This window comes from Pipistrellus hanaki, assembly GCF_964339955.1.
Source record: "Pipistrellus hanaki genome assembly, chromosome: 12".
Lineage (NCBI taxonomy): Eukaryota > Metazoa > Chordata > Mammalia > Chiroptera > Vespertilionidae > Pipistrellus > Pipistrellus hanaki.
The window spans coordinates 53,308,296-53,333,701 of NC_140514.1; the positions used below are offsets into that span (position 1 = coordinate 53,308,296).

At 46.3% G+C, this 25,406-nt stretch overlaps 1 protein-coding gene across 5 annotated transcripts in view; it reads right to left on the bottom strand.

Moving 5' to 3' along the window:
• The window catches only part of AFF3 (ALF transcription elongation factor 3), a 464,310-nt gene extending 463,247 nt beyond the window's left edge, over positions 1-1,063 (bottom strand). For 2 of the 5 annotated variants that reach the window (XM_084900321.1, XM_084900320.1), the window contains exons 1-2: positions 937-1,063; positions 105-218 (exon numbers count right to left, since the gene is read on the bottom strand). In XM_084900321.1, coding sequence (XP_084756447.1) covers positions 105-218; positions 937-983 — 161 coding nt within the window. In that variant the 5' untranslated portion in view covers positions 984-1,063. The other 3 variants (XM_084900324.1, XM_084900322.1, XM_084900323.1) reach the window with 2 other exon arrangements.
• Between the last annotated feature and the right edge of the window lie 24,343 nt (positions 1,064-25,406).

The window sequence follows — 25,406 nt, forward strand, 5'->3', positions numbered from 1 at the left end:
GGAGGGCGCCGGACCACCCGCCCCCCCACGGCGGCCCCGGCCCAGGTGAGATCGGGCCGCGGCCCCGCCGCCCCCGCCGCCCCGGCCGCCGGCGCGGGACTCACCACAGCGACTCGAGGTCCCACTCCTGCAGCAGGGCCAGGTCGAAGCTGTCCATGGTGGGAGGTGTCGGGGTCCGTGTCAGCGCCGCCGCCGCCAAGGCTCCGGCCGCCCGCGCGCTGCAACGAGAAGCGGCGCTCAAGGTGCACCCCGGCGGCGCCGGGCCCCGCGCCCCCGGCTCCCCGCGCCCCCCGCGCCCCCCGCGCCCCCCGCGCCCCCCGCGCCCCCCGCGCCCCGGGGCCGGCGGAGCGGCCACACTCACCCGCTCCCGGCTCGCGGCCGGCTCACTCCGGAGAGCGGCGAGCTCGGCGCCGCCGCGCCCCGCCTCCTCCTCCTCCCGCCCCGCTGCCCCCGCCGCCGCCGCCTTTCTCCTCCGGGAGGCGCGTGTGCGCGAGGCCGAGGCGCGCGCCCCGGGCCCGAGCCGCGCCCGCCGCGCGCCCCGGCTCCCCCGCGCCCCGGCTCCCCGCCGCCCCGGCTCCCCGCCGCCCTGGGGTCCCGCGGCGCCCGCCGCCCCGCCGCCCCCGCCCCGGTGCCCCCCTCCGCGCCGCCCCGGGCGCCTGGGCCGGCGGCGGGGGATGCGGAGAGGCCGCCCGCCCGCTCTCCGGGCCCGGGATCGCCGTGACCCGCGGCGCCTGGCGGCGGGGACTGCAGACCCGGAGTCGCGGCCGGGAAATTTCCGACGCCCCAGGCCCCGGAGAGTTAACCGTGCCGCCTCCTGCAGCGCCGTAAACAAACCGTTTAAAATATCTGGAGCCCGTGAGTTAAAGGAAATAAGGGGACCCGGGAGGCCAGGTCTCCTGCCCGGCCCTGCAGCGCGGCCTGCAGCGGAGGTCTCACCGTCCTCCCGCCGGCCAGTCCCTGGACACCAAGCCCCCTCTTTTCATTTCTCACGGGGAGGGGGCTGGCCTCTGGGAGCAGACTGCAAACTTCCTGCCCCATTCCAGGCTGGAGAGAAGCGCACTGTCAGCTGGAAGATGATAGAGTGTCATTGTGGCTCCTAAAAATCAAGTCCTTATTACCACCACTACACCCCCCCCCCCCCATGTTAAAGAACATTTTCCCCTCCTGACTCTTACAGGCATGCTGAGGAGCCCAGGTCCAAATCTGTTTCTCCCAAACCGGAACCCTCCTGAGCCCCACCCTCCTGTCCTTGGACGCAGCTCTGGAGCCTCGCTCGGGATTCCAGAGGTTTCCTGGAGAGAGAGGCACCGGGCAGTGCAGCGAGGGCCCACCTCTGGCACCAAACCCCGCTCCTGCCGGGAGGCCCTTCTGGTCCTCTTCCCCTTTGTTCTCTCTCAGCGAGAGGAACCGCTGCCTGGGGACCCCGGAAATCTAGACCCTCCGGTAGAAGGCACAGGATGGCTCCCGGGTCAAGCCTGAGAGTCACCCTCTCACCTCCCTGACCCGTGAGCGAGGATTAGCAAACCAAGGCTGGTGAACATGCCAGGGAGAAAAGACCAACGAGAATTCCTTCCTATTTGGAGTTGGATTACAAAATGCTCGCCCTTTCCTCCTCCATTACCTCCCCCTCAAAGTAGTCCTTCCTTTATTAGCATCCGTAACTAATGTGCAAAATGTAAAGCAATAAATTAAGGCAGAGTCAGTGTCCACAGTTTGAGAAAACGGAGTTGTTATTTTACAAGCTGACAGCGCCGTCCCTCAGAGCCTCCCTCATTAGGCAAAGGTAGCACCAGGCTAAGGGAGAACAAAGAGACTGAGCAGCACAGGTGAGCAGCTGTCTTCCCACATCCCTGTCCGCGGATCCGGAGAGGGGAGATCTGTCTTCCTAACATCCCCTGAGCAGCCGCCTTTGCTGGAAATGTTTGCTCTGGCAAAAGTGAGGCGCCTGAGCCACGCAGACAGCATTCCCGGGAACAAAAGGTGCGGGTGGAGGGTGGAAAGGAGAAGGGAACAGCCCCTTTGGAAGAACTGCAAGTTCCACAGTCTGGACGAGGAATGCATCCTGTCCCCGTGCTGGGGGCTGCAGCGGGGAAGCTTCCAGAAAGCAGACCTCCCACCCTCGCAGAGATCTGGCCCTCCCTGCCTTCCCAGCACATCTGTTTATACAAAGGAGGGCTGCCGAAGGACAAACAGAACGTGTTTGTTGGGAGTCCCAACCAGAGCTTGAAGCTGGAGATACAGATCTGCCTTCACCGTGGAGGCTGGAGGCGAGCAGATGACCCCAGAAAGGGAAAGAGAAAGCGCTGGGTGCAGGGAGCCGGGGTCCATTTACCACAGGCCTCTCCCCTGCAGCCGGATCCGAGGGAAGATTTCTGTGTGAAGTTAAGCAGGGTGCTTCCTGTTAATACACGAGTGTACGTAAACCTCAAGCAGTTTCACTGGTATTTAAGTTTTTTTTCATCAAAAACAGTTCCTATTTGCTGCTTGGGGCCTCTAGCCAGCATGAATGCTTTTTATTTCCAGGGGATAGAATGTCCAGGTGGAGACCAGCACCTTTTGAAGAAACCTAATAATAGTTATAGGTACCATTTTTACTAAGGCGTCATGGAAATACTAGCAAGTCTAAATGAATAACATTTATAAGTACAACGTAGAACAATAAGAACCTTAGTGGGGAGATCTTGGTTGTTGTTGTTATTTACCTGGTTTATTAAGATAGCCCCATTATTCTTCAGCCCTTCTACCTATACCAAAACAAGCATTTAATTTAGTTGTCAAATTTTAAATCCTTAATACAAAGCAAAAAGGGGCTTGGCCTTCCTGGAATGAGAATGCCAGAACTAAAAGGGAAACATTTTTGTCAAGGAGTAAGAGACTACCTAAATTAAAAATAAAAACTGATGTTTCCTAGGAAGTCGATGTAGCATCTGTGCACACTAATGACCTTGAGGCTTGAGGGACCTTTCTCCTGAGACAGATCCGCATTTCCACAGACCCTGAGTGGCACCCGCAGCTCCTGAGGCCATGGCGGGAGCAGCAGAGGGAGGGGAGCGGTGGGCTTTCCAGGTCAGGGGTGTTTCGGCGAAATCTATAAAGAAAGGGACTCAGGAATGAATCCTTCTCAGTCTGGGGCTCCACTCACAGCCCGGAGCCTGGACTGGAACCCTCCTCAGTGGACCCAGAAGCAAATCTGTGGCAGCCAACTCAGACTGGCGTTGGCTACGAATGCATGGCTTCATTAGCTCAGCCCTGACTCTGAAGACGGGGCTACAGCTCAGAGGTTGCCTTTGTGACTCGGTGGGGGTTTTCCTTTTATAATCTCTATTACCCTAGAAAAAGATGCTTGGCTGGCAGCCAGCTGTGCAGGTGCTGGAGCCTCTGCTCCCCCTAGTCCTCCCCCTCCCAGGCTCCTCCCTGCACCTTCCCCCCTGCCCAGCCAGGCTGCAGACCCACAGGCCTCCTCTCTCCTCCAGGGCTGCCTGGGTGTTCCGCACTGGAGCTAAGGATGGCGGAACAAGCCCTGGAGGCGTTCTGCTTGCAAATTACATGCTAATTTGTGGAGCCCAGGATTGCTGGGGTTTACTCCACCTGGGCATTCTAGCCTCTTAGGGCCTTTGTCTCCCCACTGCTGTCTCAGTGGTTCTAGCCCTGGAAAAAGGTGCTTTTCTGTTTCCATTTTTTTTTTTTTTTCATCATTTGCCAGGTCCCAAGCAGATGGTGTGGCTGTGCAGGCTGTCATCACTCCTCCTATGTTTCCATGGAAACATGGGGCATAGGGACCATCTCTGCCTTGGGTTCTCTGACAGTATCCTCTGGTGGAGAACTTCAGCACTCCGGGCCCCTCCCCCTTGTCTGCCCACATTCTGGAGAGTTTGAGAATATTCTGTGGCTGCGGCTGGAAGCCAGGGTCGTTTCAGAGATCATCTAAGCACCCATTCCCCACCCCTGGCTGCTAACTGGCCCAAAAGGGAGGGAGAGGGTGGGGGGGAGGGGGCGGTACTCCTGTCACATGGCTGAGGCCGATCCGCAGCGGTGGCTTATTTGGACTATTTGCCCCTCAGCCAGCTTCCATCATGGCTGAGTATCGCCCAGATGTCATCAGGCAGCAGATACTTGAAGAGCAAAGCGTGTTACTAGCATTTTACACTTGACTGACGTTCTACCCCCTCCACGTGCATTTCTTTTCATTTGTTTGTACAAAACCAGGTTTTCTCAAGGAGCGCACCCTCCTCCAAGTTTATAAGATCCTCCTGCCTATATAATTCGCTTCTATAGCCACAAGGACATTAATTAGATTCAGAAGTCCATGGAAACGGCAGAGCTGGGCAGGGTCAGAGGCCAGGCAGGGCGGAGAAAAGAGGGAAGAAAATGACCCTCGGGAGAGGGTAAGAAAGTGGAGGGAAATTTTCCATGCCACTCAAGTGCAGACGAGACAAAATAATTTCAAAATGTGGTCAGCTACCCTAACCTTGTTGAGAGGATTAAAGTATTGTCCAATTAAAGAGGTTTTACTTTCGAGTCGAGTTGGTATAATTCCATGCATGTATGTCTTTGGTGGTAGTTGCTTCATATACAGCTGGTACAAAAGACTAGTGTGTGAAGCTCGCCACATTTTTTTAAATACATAAAACAAAGCAGGCACATGAACTGAAGATGAAAATGCAGGCTGCAAAGACACAGGCTATTCATGAAAGTGGATCAGAAAAGTATTTCCCAGATCATATATTTCCTGTCATGCTGACTTACTTGCGGGCTAATCCCACTATTTGTGATAGGAGATCCCTCGGTGCTGGTAATAAGAACCGAACATCTGATTTAAAACGCAATACCCCCCGGAATCCTTGTGCTTCTTCAAGATGTGTCCGCAACATTGTGCAAGACCCAAGGACTCTGAGCCTGTTGCAATTTGGAGATTACGAATCGTAACTATAGCAAACACTTATTTGTTATGATGTACTGGGTACTGTTCTATTAACTCCATGTATTCTTCCTGAAGCCATATGAGATATGTTACCAGTGCTCTTATCTTACAGGAGAGTAAACTAAGGAACAGATAAGTCTCGTCAACCAAAGCATGGCAGATTGGGTACTGGATCCAACAGCCACAATGCCACACCACCCCCTGCCCTCCTTATCTATGGCATTGGCTCACTCCCATGCCTGTGGGCGCTGACACAAACCTAAACAGAAGGCAAGAGAGAGTGCCCTCTGCCTCTCTCTCTCTCTCTCTCTTCTCTCTCTCTCTCTCTCTCTCTCTCTCTCTCTCTCTCTCTCTCTCTCTCTCTCTCTCTCTCTCTCATAATCTTTCTTCCTCTAGTTTTGACCCCAGACCTCTGCCTGCCGTACCACACCTGGAGTAAGGCCCTCATTCTCTCAAGTCCCAGTGTCCTCCTTTGCAACCCGAGACGGCAGGGCTGCACATTCTCTGTCTCTGTCAGTTCTAAAATGTTGGAGTCCTGTTTTCAGTTGCTCCTTCCTCCTCAGTGCTGCTGAGCAGAAACCCCTGGAGTAAGTCAGAAGAGCCTCCATCTTTTCTTGGTTAAAGGTAGGAGGAGCTCCTCCTCCACTTAAGCAAACCTCAAGGTGTTGGTCTGCTCCAAACAGGAGTGACTGTGATTCTGTTAAGAGTTAGCAGCCAACAAGACGGAAGTGTCCAGGAAAAGGACACTTAGCTTAGGTGATGGGGGGGGGGGGGGGAGGAGAGGGGGAAAGGATGACGGGAGGGACGGGGAGAAAGTCAGTGGCTGTGAGTGTTAGACTTGTCTCTATGGCTCCAGGGAGATTTGAGCATGGAGCCCCTGGAGGACCCTGAAGTTCAAAGTGTTACAACTATGACTCAACCTGAAGACAACGAATTTCATAATTATATGCTAATGAGTTAAACATTGGTGCGCAAAAGGCAGCAGTGTAAGATCCTCACAGATAGAGGCATCGCCTACAGCTCCAAGGTCCATGGCGGAGTCCTCCAGCCACATAACAAAGAAACAGAGGCAGAACCTACCCTATCCGGAGCTTGAGACAAACGAGTGATGGCAGTCACACCTGGCTGCCTACTCAATAGCCATCCGCCCTCTCTACTAACAAAACCCAGTTTGGTTTGCAGAAGGAATAGGCCCAGCTGAAATAACTGTATTTCCCAGTTTCTATTATAATATAACTTTAGTTCAGCAAGCACTGGACATGTAAGAATTTCCTGGAAAGCTTTGCTGTTCTGGAATAGGCACCATCTCTCTCTCTAGGCCACTCCCTTGTTTCTGTCCAGAACGCCGCTGGAGGTCTGACATGGAGCGCCCATCTTGGACCTTGAGGGCAAAACCCACAGACAAGTTGGCAGATCTTCAGCTAAAGGAGGCTATGTCCTTGGTTTCTTCACACAATTGTTCCATCTGTGAACCACCAGTTTGCTCCGGGCTTCTGAGGACAAAGCAAGGCCTCATTTGGCTGAACCGCTCTGGTCCTGCTCTGATTATTACTGATGGAGAATGTGGTCCCCGAGTGAGCCCTGCGCACTGCCACAGCCAGGTCTGCCAGCTGCCCCAGCCTGCGCCCTGCCGAGGCAGCACTGCAAGAGGACCCGCTCCGATTTGGAAAAGCCCCGGTTTGCTTTTTTGAGTGAAGTCTTGCCTTCTGAGTTCACTCAATTAAGAAACCCGTGTTTGACTGTTTGAAGATTGGCTAATGTGGCCCAAGCATTTTTAAGTATTCCATAGTAATAATTAATTATTTTCATAGTAGATATTAACCTGATTAAGTTCCTGTTACATCCTCACAGGACACTGGAAGATCTGTGCTCTGGAAAAGCGGGCGGGAATAATAATAGTCTGCCTTTCCTAACTACGCATGTTTCAGATCCTGTCATTGTTCCTACCAATAAACTAATTACCGCTGTATGGAGCTGATTTGCTTCAGAAGGAGTTTAGAAAAACAACTAATTAAGTACAGTATTTTGAAATATAAACTGCCTTACAGGGTTAGAACCCTATAATAAAATCAGAAGCTTGCAAGTTAAGAGGAGCCATAGAGACTCTCTAACTAACCCTCATTGTCAGCCCTGGTATGTTCAGCCTCCACACGAACATGTCTAGTGACAGGCAGCTCACTCTCTCCAAGGAGCTCTGACTGGAACAACATTTTCCCTTACATTTATGATCCCAACTTGATCTCCCTATAATTTCCTAGCATATCACCAGCTTAGAGCAAGCATTCCCTCAGTGCTTCCTTCTCCTGGCCCTCCATATATTGAGTTTAGCCTCAAGTACTTTCCCATTACTTTTGGCAAAGGGAATTCCTTCTGCCGTTGAAAATGCCATATAGAGAACAGGAGCCACCTCCAAAGGAGCACATGGACAAGGGAATGAGAGAAACCCTGCCTTCTTCCAACGAGGAGCTGGTTTCTTGGGCGAAGGGAGTTTCACAAAGAAGTTGGAGCTGGCCACAAGGAACAGGCACACCACAAGATAGGGAGGCGGGGAAATCCCCAAAGAAGGTTCCTCCCTGGTGGGTCTCAAGGAAGGAGCTGCACAGAGGGAGGTGGAGAACAGGAGCCCAGGCCATGGGAAGAGGAGAGTGAGGACAGGATGGATCCCGATTAGAGCTCTGAGGCTAAGGGCCCACCCTCACCCTACCCCACCCCGGCCCTTTCGAGGGGTGGTTCCCAGTGTTCTTCCAAAGCTCCCACTCTCCTGTGATGCTTATTATAATTCCAAGGGCACACACAGTACATTTCTATGAATTTTAGCATTACTTTCTGTCATTCTCTAGATAACAATATGAGTTTTATTACAACATAAAGAAAAATTCATCCTCTTGGGTGACTGTCAGCCCAGATACCCATGCTGTCATCCCTCTCATCCTGCTTTGAAAAGCACGACCTCACCCTGGCCTGTTTGGCTCAGTGGATAGAGCGCCAGCCTGCGGACTGAAGGGTCTGGGGTTTGATTCTGGTCAAGGGCATGTACCTTGGTTGTAAGCACATCCCCAGTAGGAGGTGTGCAGGAGGCAGCTGTCGATGTTTCTCTCTCATCCGTGTTTCTAACTCTCTATCCCTCTCCCTTCCTCTCTGTAAAAAAAAACAACAATAAAATATATTTTTTTTTAAAGAAAAGAAAATCACGACCTCAAATCAGGGATGATGTCCTTGGGGGTACCTACCGAATCCCATATCTTAGGGACAGGCCCCAAGAGAATAATCTCAATAATCACATAGATCATTACAGATTTTTTTTTTTAACTGAACAAACATTTTTGAGCACCTAGTCCATGCCAATCAGTGGGTTAAGAAATAAGGAGAGGCACGTAGCATGCCACATTCCAGTGGCAGAGAAGGTCCTCTGTGGTCAAAGCGCTGTGCTAGGACGGGTGGAGGTGGCAGAGTCAGCCCGGGTGGGTTCAGGGTGGGACCGGAAGCAGGAGCGCGGGAACGGAAGCAGGGAGAGGAGCCAGGCCAGGAAGAGGGGCTGGGCCAGGTGTGAAGCCCCTGTGGGCTGCTGTGAAACACCCAGCGAGCAGGAAACGAGCCCCAGAGAGTCAGCAGAGCCGCAAGTGAGCGCCCAGCCGCCAAGAGAGACCAAAAGAGGAAACGGTTTCTGAGAAACCAGAGAAAGTCCTTCACAGAACACCGGGCTCTGAGGTTTTTTCCTTTTTGGTTGCAAAATCAAGCAAGACTGTAACCCCACCTGCAGTCGTTGGAATGGCCCCCAGCAAAATGAAAATGTGTAGCCCCTGTGCAAAAATGACCGAGAATTTCAAAATGATGGCGGCAGAGCATTACCCCAAGCACAGGACCCTGCCAGGGGGGCCCTGGGTGCCCACCCATGAAGCTGGGCCTGCTGACGTGCGAGCGGTGAAGCACCAACTCCTGGGAGCCCGGGGCCCAGGACGGGAGAGCAGCACGTCTATCGCACAGTGTGGCATGCGTATGGCCGGCACCATGGAGCCCCCACTGCAACTGAGCTTGTTCCACAATGAAAATGTTCCGTTTTTCCTGATTGTATTGAAAACACACTCAGAGGAAAACAATCCAAGCCATGCACAGTTGTATGTGCTGGGGAGGGTGGGAGGGGTAGGGTGGCGGGAGGTGGGGGTTAAATTACTATAAATAGTATTTTCAATCTCTCTCTCCCCTTTCTATAAGAGCGAGTCCTCAATAAACTTCTGTTTGCTAAGCAGGGTGATAAAGGAGATGTAGGTTAGGGAAACTGATGGAAGGGGGAAATGATTCTGCAAAATCGAAAAATATATAAAAACAGGATTATAGGAAGAAATGAATAGTCTGGCCAAAGAATGAAGGGAAGAGGCAGTAGCTTAAGGGAGAAGAATTTTGGGGAAAGACAGAAATATCTAAATGGGCCTTAGGTGGTTTGGCTCAGTGGGTAGAGCACCAGCCTGTGGATTAAAGAGTTCTGGGTTCGATTCCGGTCAAGGGCACATGTCTGGGTTGCCCACTTGATCCCCAGTGTGGGGCATACAAGAGGCAGCCAATCAATGATTCTCTCTCATCGTTAATGTTTCTGTATCTCTCTCCCTCTCCCTTCCTCTCTGAAATAAATAAAAATATATTAAGGAAAAAAAAGAAATGTCTAAGTGGGATTTTGAATGTTTATGCAGTATGATGTAATCACATTCTCCAATCTCCTAATGAGCCTAAAAAAAAAAAAAAAAAAAGGCTGCATTGCTCATCCAAGTTAAGAGAGATAGAGATATGTTTATGTGTGTTCATGTGTGTGTGTTCTAGGAAGTGGTTTTCAAACTTAGCTACAGATTAGAATTAAAGGGGGGGGGCGGGATTTCAATGGCCTGTCCCACCCCAGAATAGTGACCTAATGGGTATGGGATGAATTGAGGAGTCCCAGACTCAGGGGAAGCCATCACAGACGTAGCTCAGACTAGGTCCCTTCCGGCCCTGGTCCAAGTCCTTTTCTTTGGTGACTGTCATTGCCATTGGTCTGTTTGTCTATCCTTGGTCAGACCCACACTTTTATAACAAACTTTATAACAAAGTTATGGCTGAGAGAGTTAGCTTTACTCCCACCGTTTTCTTGTTCAAGATAATCTTCTACTTCCAGGCCTTTGTTTTTTTATTATCATTTTAGAATCAGCTTGTCAAGTTATACACATACACACACACACACACAAACACACTCACACACACATGTGCACATACAAAAATATCTGTTAGCAGCTTAACAGGAATTGCTTTAAATATATAGATTAGTTTGGGGAGAACTAATATGTCAATAATATTGAGTCTTCTGATACTGAATACTAGTTTCCTTCAGCCTTTTGTTTATTTAGATTTCCCTTTACCTTTATCAATAAAGTTTCATATTCTTCTGCATAAAGGTCTTGCATGTCATTTGTTAGAAGTTTTATCTAATAAGTTATTAGAATGAATAGGTTGGTTTCTTATTCATTCTAATAGTTTGTCAATAGTTTCATTTCCTATGCACACAATAATTCACCAGATGAAGGGTGGCTGGTTTTGTTCCCCCTCTGCAAACACATTTCTTTATTTTCTTATTTCATTTGCCAGCTAGAACTTTAAATACAGTTTTGACTAGACTCAGTAATGGTAGACATCCTTGAATGTTCCTGATTTCAAAATGAGTGTTTTTGGTAGACTCTTTATGAGATTAAGTAATTTCCAATCTACTCCTAGTTTATTAACCTCAAAGCTATTTATTATTTTGTTTAATGAAATCATGAATTGATGCTGAATTTTATAAAATGTTTTCTGGGCGATTCTACTGTTTGATGTCTTTTTTACCTAAGTTAGGAAAGTTTTCAGTCTTTTTTTAAAAATAATCTTTTAATCCTTTCTTTTTATCTCACTTCTCTTTCTTGGACCCTATAATATGTATATTGGGTCTCTTGATGGCTTCCAATAAGTCCCTTAAGCTCTCTTCACTGTTTTGCATCTGTATTTCCTTTTGTTCCCCTGACTGGATGGACTGCACTGCCCTGTCTTCATGTTCACTTATCTTTCCCTCCCCTTGATCTAGTTTGGTGTTGAACTCCACTATTGAATTTTTCAATTCTGTCTTTTTATTCTTCAGCTTTGTGATTTCTATTTGGTGTTTTTTAAAAAATGTCTATCTCTTTTTTAAAATTCTCAATCTGCATTGCTTTCCTGACCTCAGTGAGGATTTTATGATTATTATTTTTAACTCTATCTGGTGAATTAATTATCTCTATTTCATTAACAACTGTTTCTGGGATTTATTTTGTTCTTTTATTTGAAACATTTTCATGTGTTTCTTCATTTCCCTTGACTCTTTGTGTTGGTTTCTATATATTATTGTAGATAAAGCAGCCACCTCTCCTAGTTTCACAGCATTAACTCATGCAGGAAATGGACTCTGTCAATCAGCCCAGCCTGAGCACCTGATTGTCTCTCAAACCTTTGTGGTTGTCCAAGCTACCTTCTTTGTTATTGGTGGCTCCCAGTAGTTGAGGGTGTGCCAAGACCTGTTAGAATCCCAAAAGGGGGATCACATTCAGACCCTCAATTAGGAGCTGGGAAAGTGTGTAGTTAAACTCCTTCCAGGGAGAAACTGGGAGGAGGTTATTTTGCTATTCCCTCTCTGCTGCACCTGGGTATATATCCTCAGGGGAGTATCCTGTGGGATTTGTGAATGGAAGCCCATTGGCTATCACAGTCAGGAAATCTGGGTGGCATTGCAAATAGTGGGGTGAAGAGATATAGGCAAGTTCTTTCCAAGGAGATACTGACAACTTGGTTGAAAGCTAGAGGAAGATGGAGAGACAGGGAGGAGATGTCTGCTCGTTTCCCCAGGCTCCAGGGTAGCCAGCCTCTAGATGTGTGCTAAATTCGAGGACTGATCCCAAGCACCTGCTTTCAAAGTATGCATATCATATCGACCACCTTCAGGGAAAGACTGAGATGGGTGTTTTTTTCTACTCCCTTTGTGCTAAGCCCCAAAGGGATATTCCTGAGGGGTACCCACGAGGAGTGCCATTAATAACTGCTTCTTAGTTTGCTATAGCCTGTAGGTCTCAGGGATGCAAGCTCCATAGCTTTCTGGACTGATTGCTTTAAGTGCCTGTCCCTCTGATGTGAGTCTTAAAAGAGAACCTGAAGGTGGGGGTCCGTACCTCAGGGAGAATCCTGATTGTTTGGCACTGTGCCAGGGGTGGGGTTTATGGCAAAAGACTGTCTCAGCCTTTCTTCTCCATTTCAATCTGAGTGCTTTCTCATTTGCATGATGTGTAGGATGTTTTTTAGAGGTAATTGATCTGGGCACAGCTGCACATTTCGTGTTCCCAGGATAGGAGGGGGCCGTTTCCTATGTCACTATCTTGGTTGACCTCTCTATTTTACCTTTATTATTAAAGAATATTTTTGCTAAGCTTAAGGTACTAAGTTGACAGATAACAATTTAAATTTACTTAAAGATATTATATCTTGGGGAGTCAAGATGGCAGCCTGCAGGACAGCAGAGAGGAAGAGAATGTGAGTGAGGGAGGGAGAAAAAGGAGAGTGTGTGTGTGGACATGGTGTGTGTGGTAGATAGATCCTGCAGGAGTCTCAGGGGCTTGAAGATCAGACTTTCCTAGATAGGGAGCCCCTATTACCACTACAAGCATTCCCAGGCAGCAGGCTCTGGCACAGAAACCACACCACCTTGAAGGGGAGAGCTGCTGTGACTAGGAGCCCAGCCTCACCACCACCCAGACTGGACTAAAACACCATCCAAGACCTTACAGCCACGCCAGCCAAAGACCTGCTACCTCAGCTGCAGACTTATGGACATCGGGACTCCAGCCTCCCCAGCTGCAGACTTCTGAGAGTCCTGGAGTAAATGACCCTCCCACCAATCTGCCACTGGGGCCATGGACCCTGCACCTCCCAGTGAGAGCAAAAATTGGGAGACAAAACAATCCCCAAAGGAAGAAAAGGAAGAATCTCTAGAAAAGAAACTAAATAAAACAAATGCATACAATATGTCAGAAAAAGAATTCAGAGTAAAGGTCATAAAGTTCATAAATGATGAATGAGAAAATAAACAACTTATATAAGAATCAAGTGAAAATCAAAAATGATATAGCTGCAATAAAAAACACAATGGAAGATTTCAACAGTAGACTAGAAGAAGCAGAGGACAGAATTAGTAAGTTAGAAGATAGATCAGAAAAACTCACCCAATCTGAACAGCAATTGGAGAAAAAAGAAATAGAAATCAGGAGGAGAGCTTAAAGGAGCTTTGGGACATGAAAGGAAGTAACATACATAAAATAGGGGTACCAGTAGGAAAAGAAGAGGAGTAAGGATTAGCAAACCTATTTGAAGAAGTAATGACAGAAAACTTCCTAGATTTGGGGAAGAAAAAGTCACACAATCACAGAGAGTTCCAGACAAGATATACCCTAAAAAACACACCAAGACACATAGTAATTACATTGCAAATGTTAACAACAAAGAGAGAATCTTAAAGGCTGCAACAGAGAGACAGACAGACACCTACAAAGGATCTCCCATTAGATTATCAAATGATTTCTCAACAGAAACACATCAGGCTAGAAGGGAATGAAAGGAAATATACAAAGTTATGCAAAGCAAGGGACTGAATCCAAGAATAGTCTATCCAGCAAGGCTATCATTCAAAATTAAAGAGAAAAACAGGAGCTTCACAGACAAAAAACAAACAAACAAAAAACTTCTGGAAGATATCAAGGGAGAGATTGACAACAATACAATCATAGTAGGGGACTTTAATACCACATTGACATCACTGGAAAAATCCTCTAGACAAAATAAAATAGCAAAGAAACAGCAATCCTAAATGACTCACTAGATTAGATAGACTAAATTGACATCTTCAAAGCATTACACCCCAAAGCTACACAATATACATTCTTCTCAAGTTCACATGGAATATTTTCTTTTTTTAAAAAAAATATATATTTTATTGATTTTTTACAGAGAGGAAGAGAGAGGGATCGAGAGTTAGAAACATCGATAAGAGAGAGACATTGATTAGCCGCCTCCTGCACACCCCCCAATGGGGATGTGCCCGCAACCAAGGTACATGCTGTTGACCGGAATCGAACCTGGGACCTTTCAGTTCACAGGCCGACGCTCTATCCACTGAGCCAAACCGGTTTCGGCCACATGGAATATTTTCAAAGATAGATCACTCAGTGGGACACAGGCAAAGTCTCTTTAAATTCAAGAATATTGAAACCATATTAAGCATCTTCTCAGATCACAATGGCATAATATTAGAAATAAACTATGATAAAAACATTGTTAAAAATTCAAACACTTGGAGGCTAAATAGCATGTTATTACACAATGATTGGGTTACCAAAGAGATCAAAGGAGAAATAAAAAACATCTTATAAACAAATGACAATGAAAAAACAACAATTCAAAATCTATGGGACATGGTAAAAGCAGTTCTGAGATGGAAGTGCATAGCATTACAGGCCTACCTCAAAAAACAAACAAACAAACAAACAAACAAACAAAAAACCTGGTAAAAAGTCACCAAACTCTACAATTGAAAGAATTAGAAAGAGAGCAACATGAAAAGCCCAGAGTGAGCAGAATAAATGAAATAATAAAGATCAGAGCTGAAATAAATGACAAAGAGACCAAAAATAAGCAAACAAAAAACCAAAACAATACAATACAAAGATCAATAAAACCAAAGAGCTGGTTCTTTGAAAGAATAAGTAAGATTGATGAACCTCTAGCCAGGCTCACCAAGAAGCAAAGAGAGAATATCAAAGTAAACAAATTCAGAAATGAAAGTGGAGAAATAACAATAGACCCCACAGAAATTTAAAGGATTGTAAGAAAATACTATGAACAACTCTATTCCAACAAATTGGTCAACGTAGAAGAAATGGACATATTCCTACAAAAATATGACCTTCCAAAACCCAATCAGGAAGAACAAAAAAATCTGAATAGGCTGATAACTATAGAAGAAATTGAAGCAGTAATCAAAATACTTCCAGCAGCCAGAGCTAGTTTGGCTCAGTGGATATAGAGTCAGCCTGCGGACTGAAGGGTCCAGGGTTAGATTCCGGTCAAGGGCATGTACCTTGGTTGTGCACATCCCCAGTAGGGGTTGTGCAGGGGGCTGCTGATCGATGTCTCTCTTTCATTGATGTTTCTAATTGTCTATCCCTCTCCCTTCCTCTCTGTGAAAAATCAATAAAATATATATATTAAAAAAAACACTCCAACAAACAAAAGCCCGGGGCCAGACAGCTTCACAGGGAAGTTTTACCAAACATTCAAAGAAGAGTTAAAACCTATTCTCAAGACTAGTCCCAAAAATTCAAGTAGAAGGAACATTTCCAAGCTCTTTCTATGAAGTCAGCATGACCCTAATCCCCCAAACCAGAAAAAGCCACTACAAAGAAATAGAATTACATGCCAATATGTCTGATGAACATAGATGCTAAAATCCTCAACAAAATTCTAGCAAATCAGATTGAGCAATATATTAAAAAGATTATACACCATGACCAAGTGGGATTTATTCCAGGGATGCAAGGATAGTACAATATTTGCAAATCAATAAACATGATACATCACATAAATAAATTGAGAGATAAAAAGCACATAATCAAAATAAATTGATGCAGAAAAAGCATTTGACAAAATCCAACACCCTTTCTTGATAAAATTTCAGCAGAGTGGGAAAAGAAAGATCATACCTCAACATAATAAAAGCCTTATATGACACACCTACAGTCAATATCATAGTCAATGGGCAAACACTAAAACCATTTTCCCTAAGAACAGGAAGAAGACAGGGATGCCCACTCTCACTACTCTTGTTTGACATGGTACTGGAAGTACTAGCCATAGCGATCAAACAAGAAGGGGAACTAAAGGCATCCAAATTGAAAAGAAAAAGTAAAACTGTCATTGTTCACAGATGCCATGATACTGTATATAGAAAACTCTAAAGACTGCAGCAAAAAACTGCCAGGTTTAATGAATGAATTCAGCAATGTAGCAGGATACAAAATTAATGCACAGAAATCTATGGCTTTTTTATACACCAATAACGAACTCTCAGGAAGAGAAATCCTATATAATAAGAGCCCAGCAACTGAATGGTGGAACTGCCAGAATGACCAGTCAACCAGTCACTATGACCTGCACTGACCACAAAGGGGCAGATGCTCACTGCAGTAGCTGCCCCCTGGTGATCAGTGTGCTCCCATAGTGGGAGCACTACTCAGTTGACCTAGATGAGCTGCAAGCCCACAGCAGGCCAACCCCTACAGGCCACGTGCCCCACCAGTGCACAAATCCTGTGCACCAGGTCTCTAGTTAAAAAAAAAAATCCTATTTATCATTGCACACACACACACACACACACACACACACACAAAAGAATACTTAGGAATAAACTTAACTAAGGAGGCAAAAGATCTGTACTTGGAAAACTACAGGATATTGAAAAAAGAGATAGAGGAAGATATAAACAGATGGAATAATATACTGTGTTCATGGATTGGTATAATCAACATCATTAAAATATCCATACCACCCAAACCAATCTATAGATTCAATGCAATCCCTATTAAAATAACAGCATATTTCACAGACCTAGGAAAAACTCTCCAGAAATTCACGTGGAACGAAAAAAAAAGACTCCGAATAGCCACAGCAATCCTGAGAAAGAAGAACAAAGTTGGAGGGATCACAATACCAGATATCAAGCTATATGACAAAGCCACTGTTCTCAAAACTGCCTGATACAGACACAATAACAGGCATATAGACCAATGGAACAGAACAGAGAACCCAGAAATTGACCCAAGCCATTATGCTCAATTAATATTTGACAAAGGAGGCAAGAACATACAATGGAGTAAAGACAGTCTCTTCAATAAATGCTGTTGGGAAAATTGGACATTTGGAAATTTGGAAATTTTTCTGTTGAGTATGAAAATTTGTCATATAAGGCTTTTATTATCCAAAATATCTCCCTCCTCCCCCAAAAATGAAACTAGACCACCAACTTATATCATACAAAAAAATAAACTCAAAATGGATAAAGGGCTTAAACATAAGACAGGAAACCATACAAATCTTAGAAGAATCCACAGGCAGCAAAATATCAGACATATGTCCTAGCAATATCTTTACCGATACAGCTCCTAGGGTAATGGAAACTAAGGAGATAATAAACAAATGGGATCTACATCAAAATACAAAGCTTCTGCACAGAAAAAGAAATAGTCAACAAAACAACAAGAAAGCCCATGGAATGGGAGAACATATTTGCCAATGTTATCTCAGATAAAGGTTTAATCTCCAAAATTTAGAGGGAACTCATACAACTTAAAAAAGGTAGATTAAATAATCTAATAAAAAATGGGCAAAGGACTTAAATAGATACTTTTGGAAGTGGACATACATAAGGCCAAGAGACATGAAAACATGCTCAAAGTCACTAATCATCTGAAAGTTGCAAATCAAAATGACAATGAGATATCATCTCGTACCTCTCCGAATGGCTATCATCAACAAATTGACAAACGACAAGTGCTGGTGAGGATGCAATGAAAAAAGAACCCTCATGCACTGCTGGTGGTAATGCAGACTGGTTCAGCCATTATGGAGAACAATATGGAGTTTCCTCAAAAAATTAAAAATGGAACTCCTATTTGACCCAGTCATCCCGCTTCTAGGAATATATCCCAATAAATTAAAAACATCATTCAGGAAGGACATATGTATCCGTTTGTTCATAGTACATTTACACAATGGAATACTATGCTGCTGTAAAAAAGAAAGAACTCTTACGATTCACAACAGCATGCATGAACCTGGAGAGCATTTTGATAAGCGAAATAAGGCAGTCGGAGAAGGATAAATACCACATGATCTTACTTATACTGTATATGGAATATAATGAACAACATAAACTTATGAACAAAAATAGATCCAAAGACAGAGAAGCATTAACATACCGTCAAACCTCAGAGGGTAGGCAGGGGAGGTGGGAGGGATAAGAGATCAACCAAAGGACTTGTATGCATGCATATAAGTATAACCAATAGACACAGACATTAGCAGGGTAAGGGTATATGCTGGGGTGAAGGAGGTCAAGACATCCTATCTAATAAAAGATAGACATCCTATTTAATAAAAGAGTAGTGTGCAAATTAACCATACCTCCACCACACTCACCAGCCATACCCACCAGCCAATCAAGAGCAAATATGCAAATAAACCCAACAAGATGGCTGTGGCCACAGAGAGCAGGAGGGAAGCTTGGGTTTCCCTGGCAATGGAGGAAGCCAAGCTTTTCACACACCTTGGCCAGCCCAGGTCTCCGCTAAAGTTTCAATTAAAGAAGGTAAATAAATTCCAACAGAGGAGGCTTGGCTCTGCTCCAGGCTACAAAGTTTCAATTGTAGAAGATACATAACTTCCAGATACCAGGGCCTCTGCTTGGGTATCCAGGGGTGTGACTGGCCAGCAAACCACCACAGGCCCTTTGCCCGAGCCACCCCACACCCCAAGGGAACCCCCAACCTGATCTGGGACACCCTTCAGGGCAAACAAGCTGGCCCACCCATGTACCAGGCCTCTATCCTATCTAATAAAAGAGTAATATGCAGATTGACCATCACTCCAACACACAATATGGCTGCCCCCATGTGGTCAAATATCCTGCCCCCATGTGAACACAAGATGGTTACCACAAGATGGCCTGCAAGGGAGGGCAGTTGTGGACAATCAGGCCAGCAGGGGAGGACAGTTGGGGGTGACCAGGCTGGCAGAGGAGGGAAGTTGTGGGTGACTGTGCCTGTAGGGAAGGACAGTTAGGTGGGACTCAGGCCTGCAGGGGAGAGCAGTTGAGGGGACCTGTCCTGAAGGGGAGGGCAGTTAGGAGTGACTAGGCCTGCAGGGAAGAGAAGTTAGGGGCCAACAGGCTGGCAGAGGAGCAGTTAGACATCAATCAGGCTGGCAAGGGAGTGGTAATGCAGTGATCAGGCTGGCAGGCAGAAGCGGTTAGGGGCAATCAGGAAGGCAGGCAGGTGAGCAGTTGGGAGCCAGCAGTCCTGGATAGTGAGAGTGATGTCTGATTGCCCGTTTAGGCCTGATCCCACCGATATCCTTCTTGGAGTCCCAGATTGGAGAGGGTGCAGGTTGGGCTGAGGGATACCCTCCCCATTCCATGCACTAATTTCGTGCACTGAGCCTCTAGTATGTAATACTTTAAACAATAAAGAACTTTTTAAGAAAGGTATCATATCTTGTCTTCTGGCTTCTATCATGTCTGTGAAAAAGTTGGAAGTAAATTATATTGTTTCTATGAAGGTAAAACCTTCTTTACCTCTGATTGCTTTTAAGATTTTCCTTTTTGTTTTTGGCTTTTAGCAGATTGCTATGATATGTGCCTAGATGTAGATTTACTTGTCTTTATCCTACTTGAGGTTCATTTGGCTTCTTACTATGTTTGATAGGTTTCATTTGTTTTGTCAACCTTTTAGCCATTATCTCTTTAGTTTTGATTTTGACTCATTCTTTCATCTCATTCTGACTCTAATTTTTGCATGTTAGAATTTTTTACTATCATCTCTATCTTTTTACTAGGTTTTAAATTTTAATTCTTTTGTCTTTCTAAACTGTATATTTTCTTCTAATATATCTTCTAGTTAATTATTTTATGAACTAAATGTAATCTGCTGTTAAATCTATTCACTAAGTTAATATGGGGTATCATGCTATTTGGTGATAGAATTTTCTTTTGAGTCCATTTTGTAGTTTTTCATTTTTTGCTAAAATTCTCAGTCTTATCTTTTTTCAATTTGTAAGCATAGTTGTTTTAAGTTGATATCTGACTCCTTTATCTGGAGCCCTCAGGCGTATATTTCTACCAATAAAATGTCATTCATATTATGTTACATCATATATCCAGTTATTTTTTATTATATTATGACATTGTATCTGCAAAATAATTTGCAGAAATAATTTTATGTTTAAGGTAATGTTATCTTTCTCTAGAGAAGTAAGATTCTTAGGAGCAATAGCAATTCAGGACTATCCTATATAATAAAGAGCTAATATGCTAATTAGACCAGATGGCAGAACGACCTTCTGGAACTACCATTTGGCAGGCCAGCCATGGTGGTCCTGGTGTCCCCCCTTCCACAGAGGCAGTGGAAGAGAGGGCTGCATGGTCCCAGTGCCTCTGCAGAAGCAGGATAGGGCACGACCATGGTGCCTCAACTTCCCACGGTCCCAGCCATGGCTGGCCCGGCCCCAGATCAGATTCCCCCCCCCCCCCCCACACACACACACACACTCCAGTGAGCCCAGTACTCTCCCACCTCACCCCACTCAGCCAGAAGACGGGCTCACAGCGGGTGAAGGCAGCGGCAGTGGTGGAAGCCCTCCTGCCTTCGGGCAGGTGGGCAGGCAGGCAGTAAGGAGGGGTCCCGGTCTGTGAGAGGGATGTCTGAATATTGGCTTAGGGCTGCAGGCGGACATCCCTCGAGGGGTCCTGGACTGTGAGAGGGCACAGGTTGGGCTGAGGGACACCCCCTACCCCAATGCACACATTTTATGCACTAGACTTCTAGTCTTTATATAAAGAAAAAACAAATTGAGAGGATTTTGAACTAGAAACTTCAGTATACTTTGAAGGCCCCGTTTCTTTCTTTCTTTCTTTCTTTCTTTCTTTCTTTCTTTCTTTCTTTCTTTCTTTCTTTCTTTTTAATATATATTTTTTTATTGATATTTTACAGAGAGGAGGAAGGGAGAGAGATAGAGAGCTAGAAATGTTGATGAGAGAGAAACATCGACCAGCTGCCTCTTGCACATCCCCCACCGGGGATGTGCCCGCAACTAAGGTACATGCCCTTGACTGGAATCGAACCCGGGACCTCTCAGTCCGCAGGCCGATGCTCTATTCCCTGAGCCAAACCGGTCTTGGCAGACCCCGTTTCTTTTAGGGTATAGGTATTATTGGTGGGGAGCACTCCATTTACCCACCTCTTCTCAGGAGAAGTGGGTTTCTCGAGATGTCATAAGAAAAGGAATTTTCTGAGACTTGCATGGGAGGATAAGAAATTGTAGAAAGCTTTATTTTTGTGGGAGTAAACCCCTGAGCTTCCAAAGTCTCATTTCCCTTCATCCTGCCACGGAAAATGCCCATCTTAGTCTTTAATAGGACCACAGTTAACACCTTGCCCAGAATTCCTGTCCTGTGTTTGGGCACAGTCCCATCCAGCATCAGGCCAGCTTAGTTTGTGTTCCATTATGTGTGGGGTCTGCGTGGCTGCACGGCTGTGGAGGAAACACTCTGGACAAGAGAAGAGCCAGAGAGCCACAGCCACCAGCACCAACAGCCGAGAGAGGCAACAGAGCAAACCCTTTTGTTTGGGGCTCTGTATCCCCGAATTTTGGTGGGCTTGCAGTGTCCTTGCCTTCCCTGGTCAATGATCTCTGTTCCCAGGGTTGGCTGACAAGCACCTTCCCTGTGTCACTTGGACTTTTCTGCACCCATCTCCCCGTGGCTGGACCCCTTCCCCCAGTGACCTGCAGGAAACTGACTGGTGGTTCCCTGGCAGTGGACAGTTATTGCCTATAATGTCTGGCCTCCCTTTTGCTCCTTTCCTCTTATTAATAACTAGAGGCCTGGGGCACAAAATTCATGCAGGGGGGTCCCCTCAGCCCAACCTGCACCCTCTCCAATCCAGGACCCTCAGGGGATGTCAAATTGCCAGTATAGGCCCAATCCCCATCCGACTGCCGGTTTAGGCCTGATCCCAGGGACATCCCTCTCACAATCCTGGACTGCTGGCTCCTAATCTCTCACCTGCCTGCCTGGTCGACCTTAACTGCCCCCACCTGCCAGCCTGATTGTCCCTCATTGTCTCTGCGTGGCTCCCCCTGCCGGTCAGGCTGCCCCTCATGCACTCTCTCAATTCCCATCCCACCGGCCTGGTTGTCCCACCCGGTCTGCTGTTCAGTCATTTGGTTGTCCCTCACTAACCCCCTGCCAGCCTGGTCGTAGGCAGCCATCTTGTGAAGGTATGAAGGTGAGTTTTCATATCACATATTTATTATATAGGACTAGCTAATCCCAGTTTTTCCCATTTGGACCCTGACTCCCTTGTTATCACCTGAGCCCCAGAAGGTTGTCCACAGCTTGCATTAGCCCCTCATCTGCTGCCTCCAAGATTGGGATAGACCTCCAGGAAACAGTGACCCTAAACACTACATTCACTTCCTTTGGTCTCTATCTTCTGGAGGCTGGCTATAAAATTCTTCACTCAACTTTTAATCTCTAATTCCTTTGTATTCTAATTATTCTAAAGGTCTGTAGAGACTGACTACATGCATATGTGCTGTGGGGGGAAAAAGTTTTATTTGGATTTGGGTAATTTTCTCTTCCAGTGGCCTTCATAGGATGGCTATAAAGTGTTCTGTGTGTTGGTTAAGAGCACAGGGTTTGGAGACAGCAAATCTGGTTCAAATCCTTGTTTTGCCTGCATTAGCAGTGCGATTTTTTGGCAACTTAAACTTTCTGATTCCCGCTTCCCTCGCTGGTAAAATGTGATGATTATAGCTTTTATTGCTGACAAATAAATGGACTAATATAGCAAAGATATACAGAGGGCTGGCCTATACTGTAAGAACCTAACTATTTTTATTCATTATTAACTACTTAAATATCTAATAACATCTGCCAAAAGTACTATTTCAGATTTAAAATTATTATAATTGTGGGATTTTTTTTCCTGGTGTTTTATTTCAAGCAGGAACTCTTAGGCCATGACTTTGGGGTTCTGGCACCACTTGCTTTGTAATTTTCCCAGACCCGACGCTTAGCCATGTTCACACTGTGGAACTCAGGTCCCCAGCGGAATACTTCCCTTACATTCTGGGGTCAATTTCCAACTCCAATTAAGAAACATTCTGGCTTTGCCTACATGTTGCCTTAAAGCACGTATCCCCACAGAGATGTGTGAGACTCAGTGTTATGTGCCTATGCTTCTACAATTGCCCCAATTATTTTAATGTTTTTATTAGCTCCCTCTTGACCCATAGGTGAGGCCAAGGATGTGCCTTGGGAAAGAGCCTCTGTGGGTGCCCTCAGGGGCCTCCTGTTACAGCCCTGCTCCACCCTCTGGCCCTGTGTTACACCCGCAGACATTGCCCCTCTTCGGAGCCTGCTCCTGCGGACGCTGCCTGTGGGGCACTTGAACGCAGGCTCCTTTAAGCATCAGTAACGAGGAGTCTTCCTTGACCTCATGCTGCTTAATTCCTAACCTGGTCTTGACCCGCAGCTCCAAAACCCCGGGAACAGTCAATAAAAGCAGCAAACAACGTTATGTTATTCTTGGCAGACTTTTCAAAACAATGAGAGGGCTTCACAATAGCTCATTATGGTTTAATAGTTGCTAACAAGTATTGAGTGTTTACAATGTGGCAAGCAATGTGCACACTTGCTCGCATTGGTTTCACATAACAGCCGAGTGAGGCGGGCGCCACCGTTACGCCGGCTTCACGGGGGGACCGGGGTTTATGGGGGCACAGTGTGTAACCGGAGGCCACACACCAGCTCCGGGCCACGTCCGTCCTCTCCAGGGTCTGTGCGCTCCGTGTAGAACATCACATGGAGAAACAAGAACCTTCCGCTTCTTACGGAGGAAGCTGGGGAGAAGCTTTGAAAGAATGTCCACCCGAGTAACAGGTCTGCAGTTATTCTACAGATTTGCACTTAAAACCGTGCTTTTAAACACTTCCCTGATGAGAACGGAGCCTGAGGATCTAATGAAAACAAACAGGCTAGCACATAGCAAAGCAGCTGTCAGAGCGGGCGGGCAGAGCCGGGAGAAAGGGCTGTCACCTGGTCATGAAGTGACGCTGTTTGTAAAGGCAGGAGGAGGCAGGGCAGGTCTGGGAAGAAGCGTCCCAGAGAGCGGTGTCACAGCGGTCAGCAGGAGAGGTCACCCTCCCGCATGCCTGCGTTTCCAGGCCCAGCTGGCCCTCGTGGCTCCACGGCACCTCTGACAGCACACATTTGATGGGCAATCATGTTACACAGCTCATCCCCACTAGGATCCTAATAGTCCAGCCCAGTGGTCGGCAAACTCATTAATCAACAGAGCTGAGTACCAACAGTACAACGATGGAAAATTCTATTGAGAGCCAAATATTTTAAACTTAAACTTCTCCTAACGCCACTTCTTCAAAACAGACTCGTCCAGGCCGTGGTATTTTGTGGAAGAGCCACACGCAAGTGGCCAAAGAACCGCATGTGGCTCGAGAGCCACAGTTTGCCGACCACAAGCCAAGGCCTTCCACAGAAATCATTTCACTCGGGGATCTTCTGTGGAGGTAAAATGAACTCGTAGTAGGGATGAGATTCGCTAAATTACTTAGTAGTCCAGCTGCCTTGCCTACTTACACAAGATCTGTGGGGGGGTTTTCCCGGAAAACCTTCCTCATTCACACAGATGGTTCCGGGCGCAGTTGCTTATGTGAGGAGAGAAAAGAAATTTCCTCTTCACTTTTCGAGACAATTAAAATGTAGCCTCCGGAGATTATCATGGAACTGGGGAGTCTTTCCCATCATTTCAGCCTTTTAACCTCATCCGACCAGTGTGAGTATAACAGAAAGAAATAGAGTCAGGGACTGCTCATGTCAAGATTTAGGACTGGAAGTGAAATGTCTAAAATGCTGCTTCCAGGGTGGTGGGGACACAGGAGGGCCGCGTCATTTGGTCCATAGCAGTGGCCTCCCTCAGGGACTCTGCATCCAAGGGGCTCCCAAATGCTTGCTCTGGACCCTGCCAGCCACGCCCTGCCAGCTACTGCCCAGCATTCTCAGCGCTCAGCAAATGCCTGTTGGGTGAATAAATTTATTTAGAAAGTGCCTGTGCTGGCCACGGCTTTGAGTTTGATCTTAAGGGATGACTCTGCCCAGAGGAGAAGGCATTAGTTCAAGTCAGACAGGGAAGCACGTGCAGAGGGATGAGGGTGATGATGAAGTTCTCACTCAGGCAGATGCATGGGTTTGGGTGCCATAAACCAAACCCCGTGGCAGATGGAGGAGGAGGTGTCAGTCGGATTAGCAGCACACACATGGTATTTGGCAACAAATTGGAAAATTGTGTTCAAGAGACTGGTACATCTTGATGAAAATTTCTGTCTTAAAGTTGCCTTTCTCCATCAACCCCTATAATTTTTGTTGTGGTTGTTGTTATTGCTAATCCTCACCCAAGGATATTTTTCCATTGATTTTTAGAGAGAATGGAAGGGAGGGGGAGAGTCAGAGAGAAACATCAATGTGAGAGAGACACATCAATTAGTTGCCTCCCTCACACACCCCAACCATGGCTGGGGATCCAGCCTGCAACCAAGGTAGGTGCCCTTGACCGGAATTGAA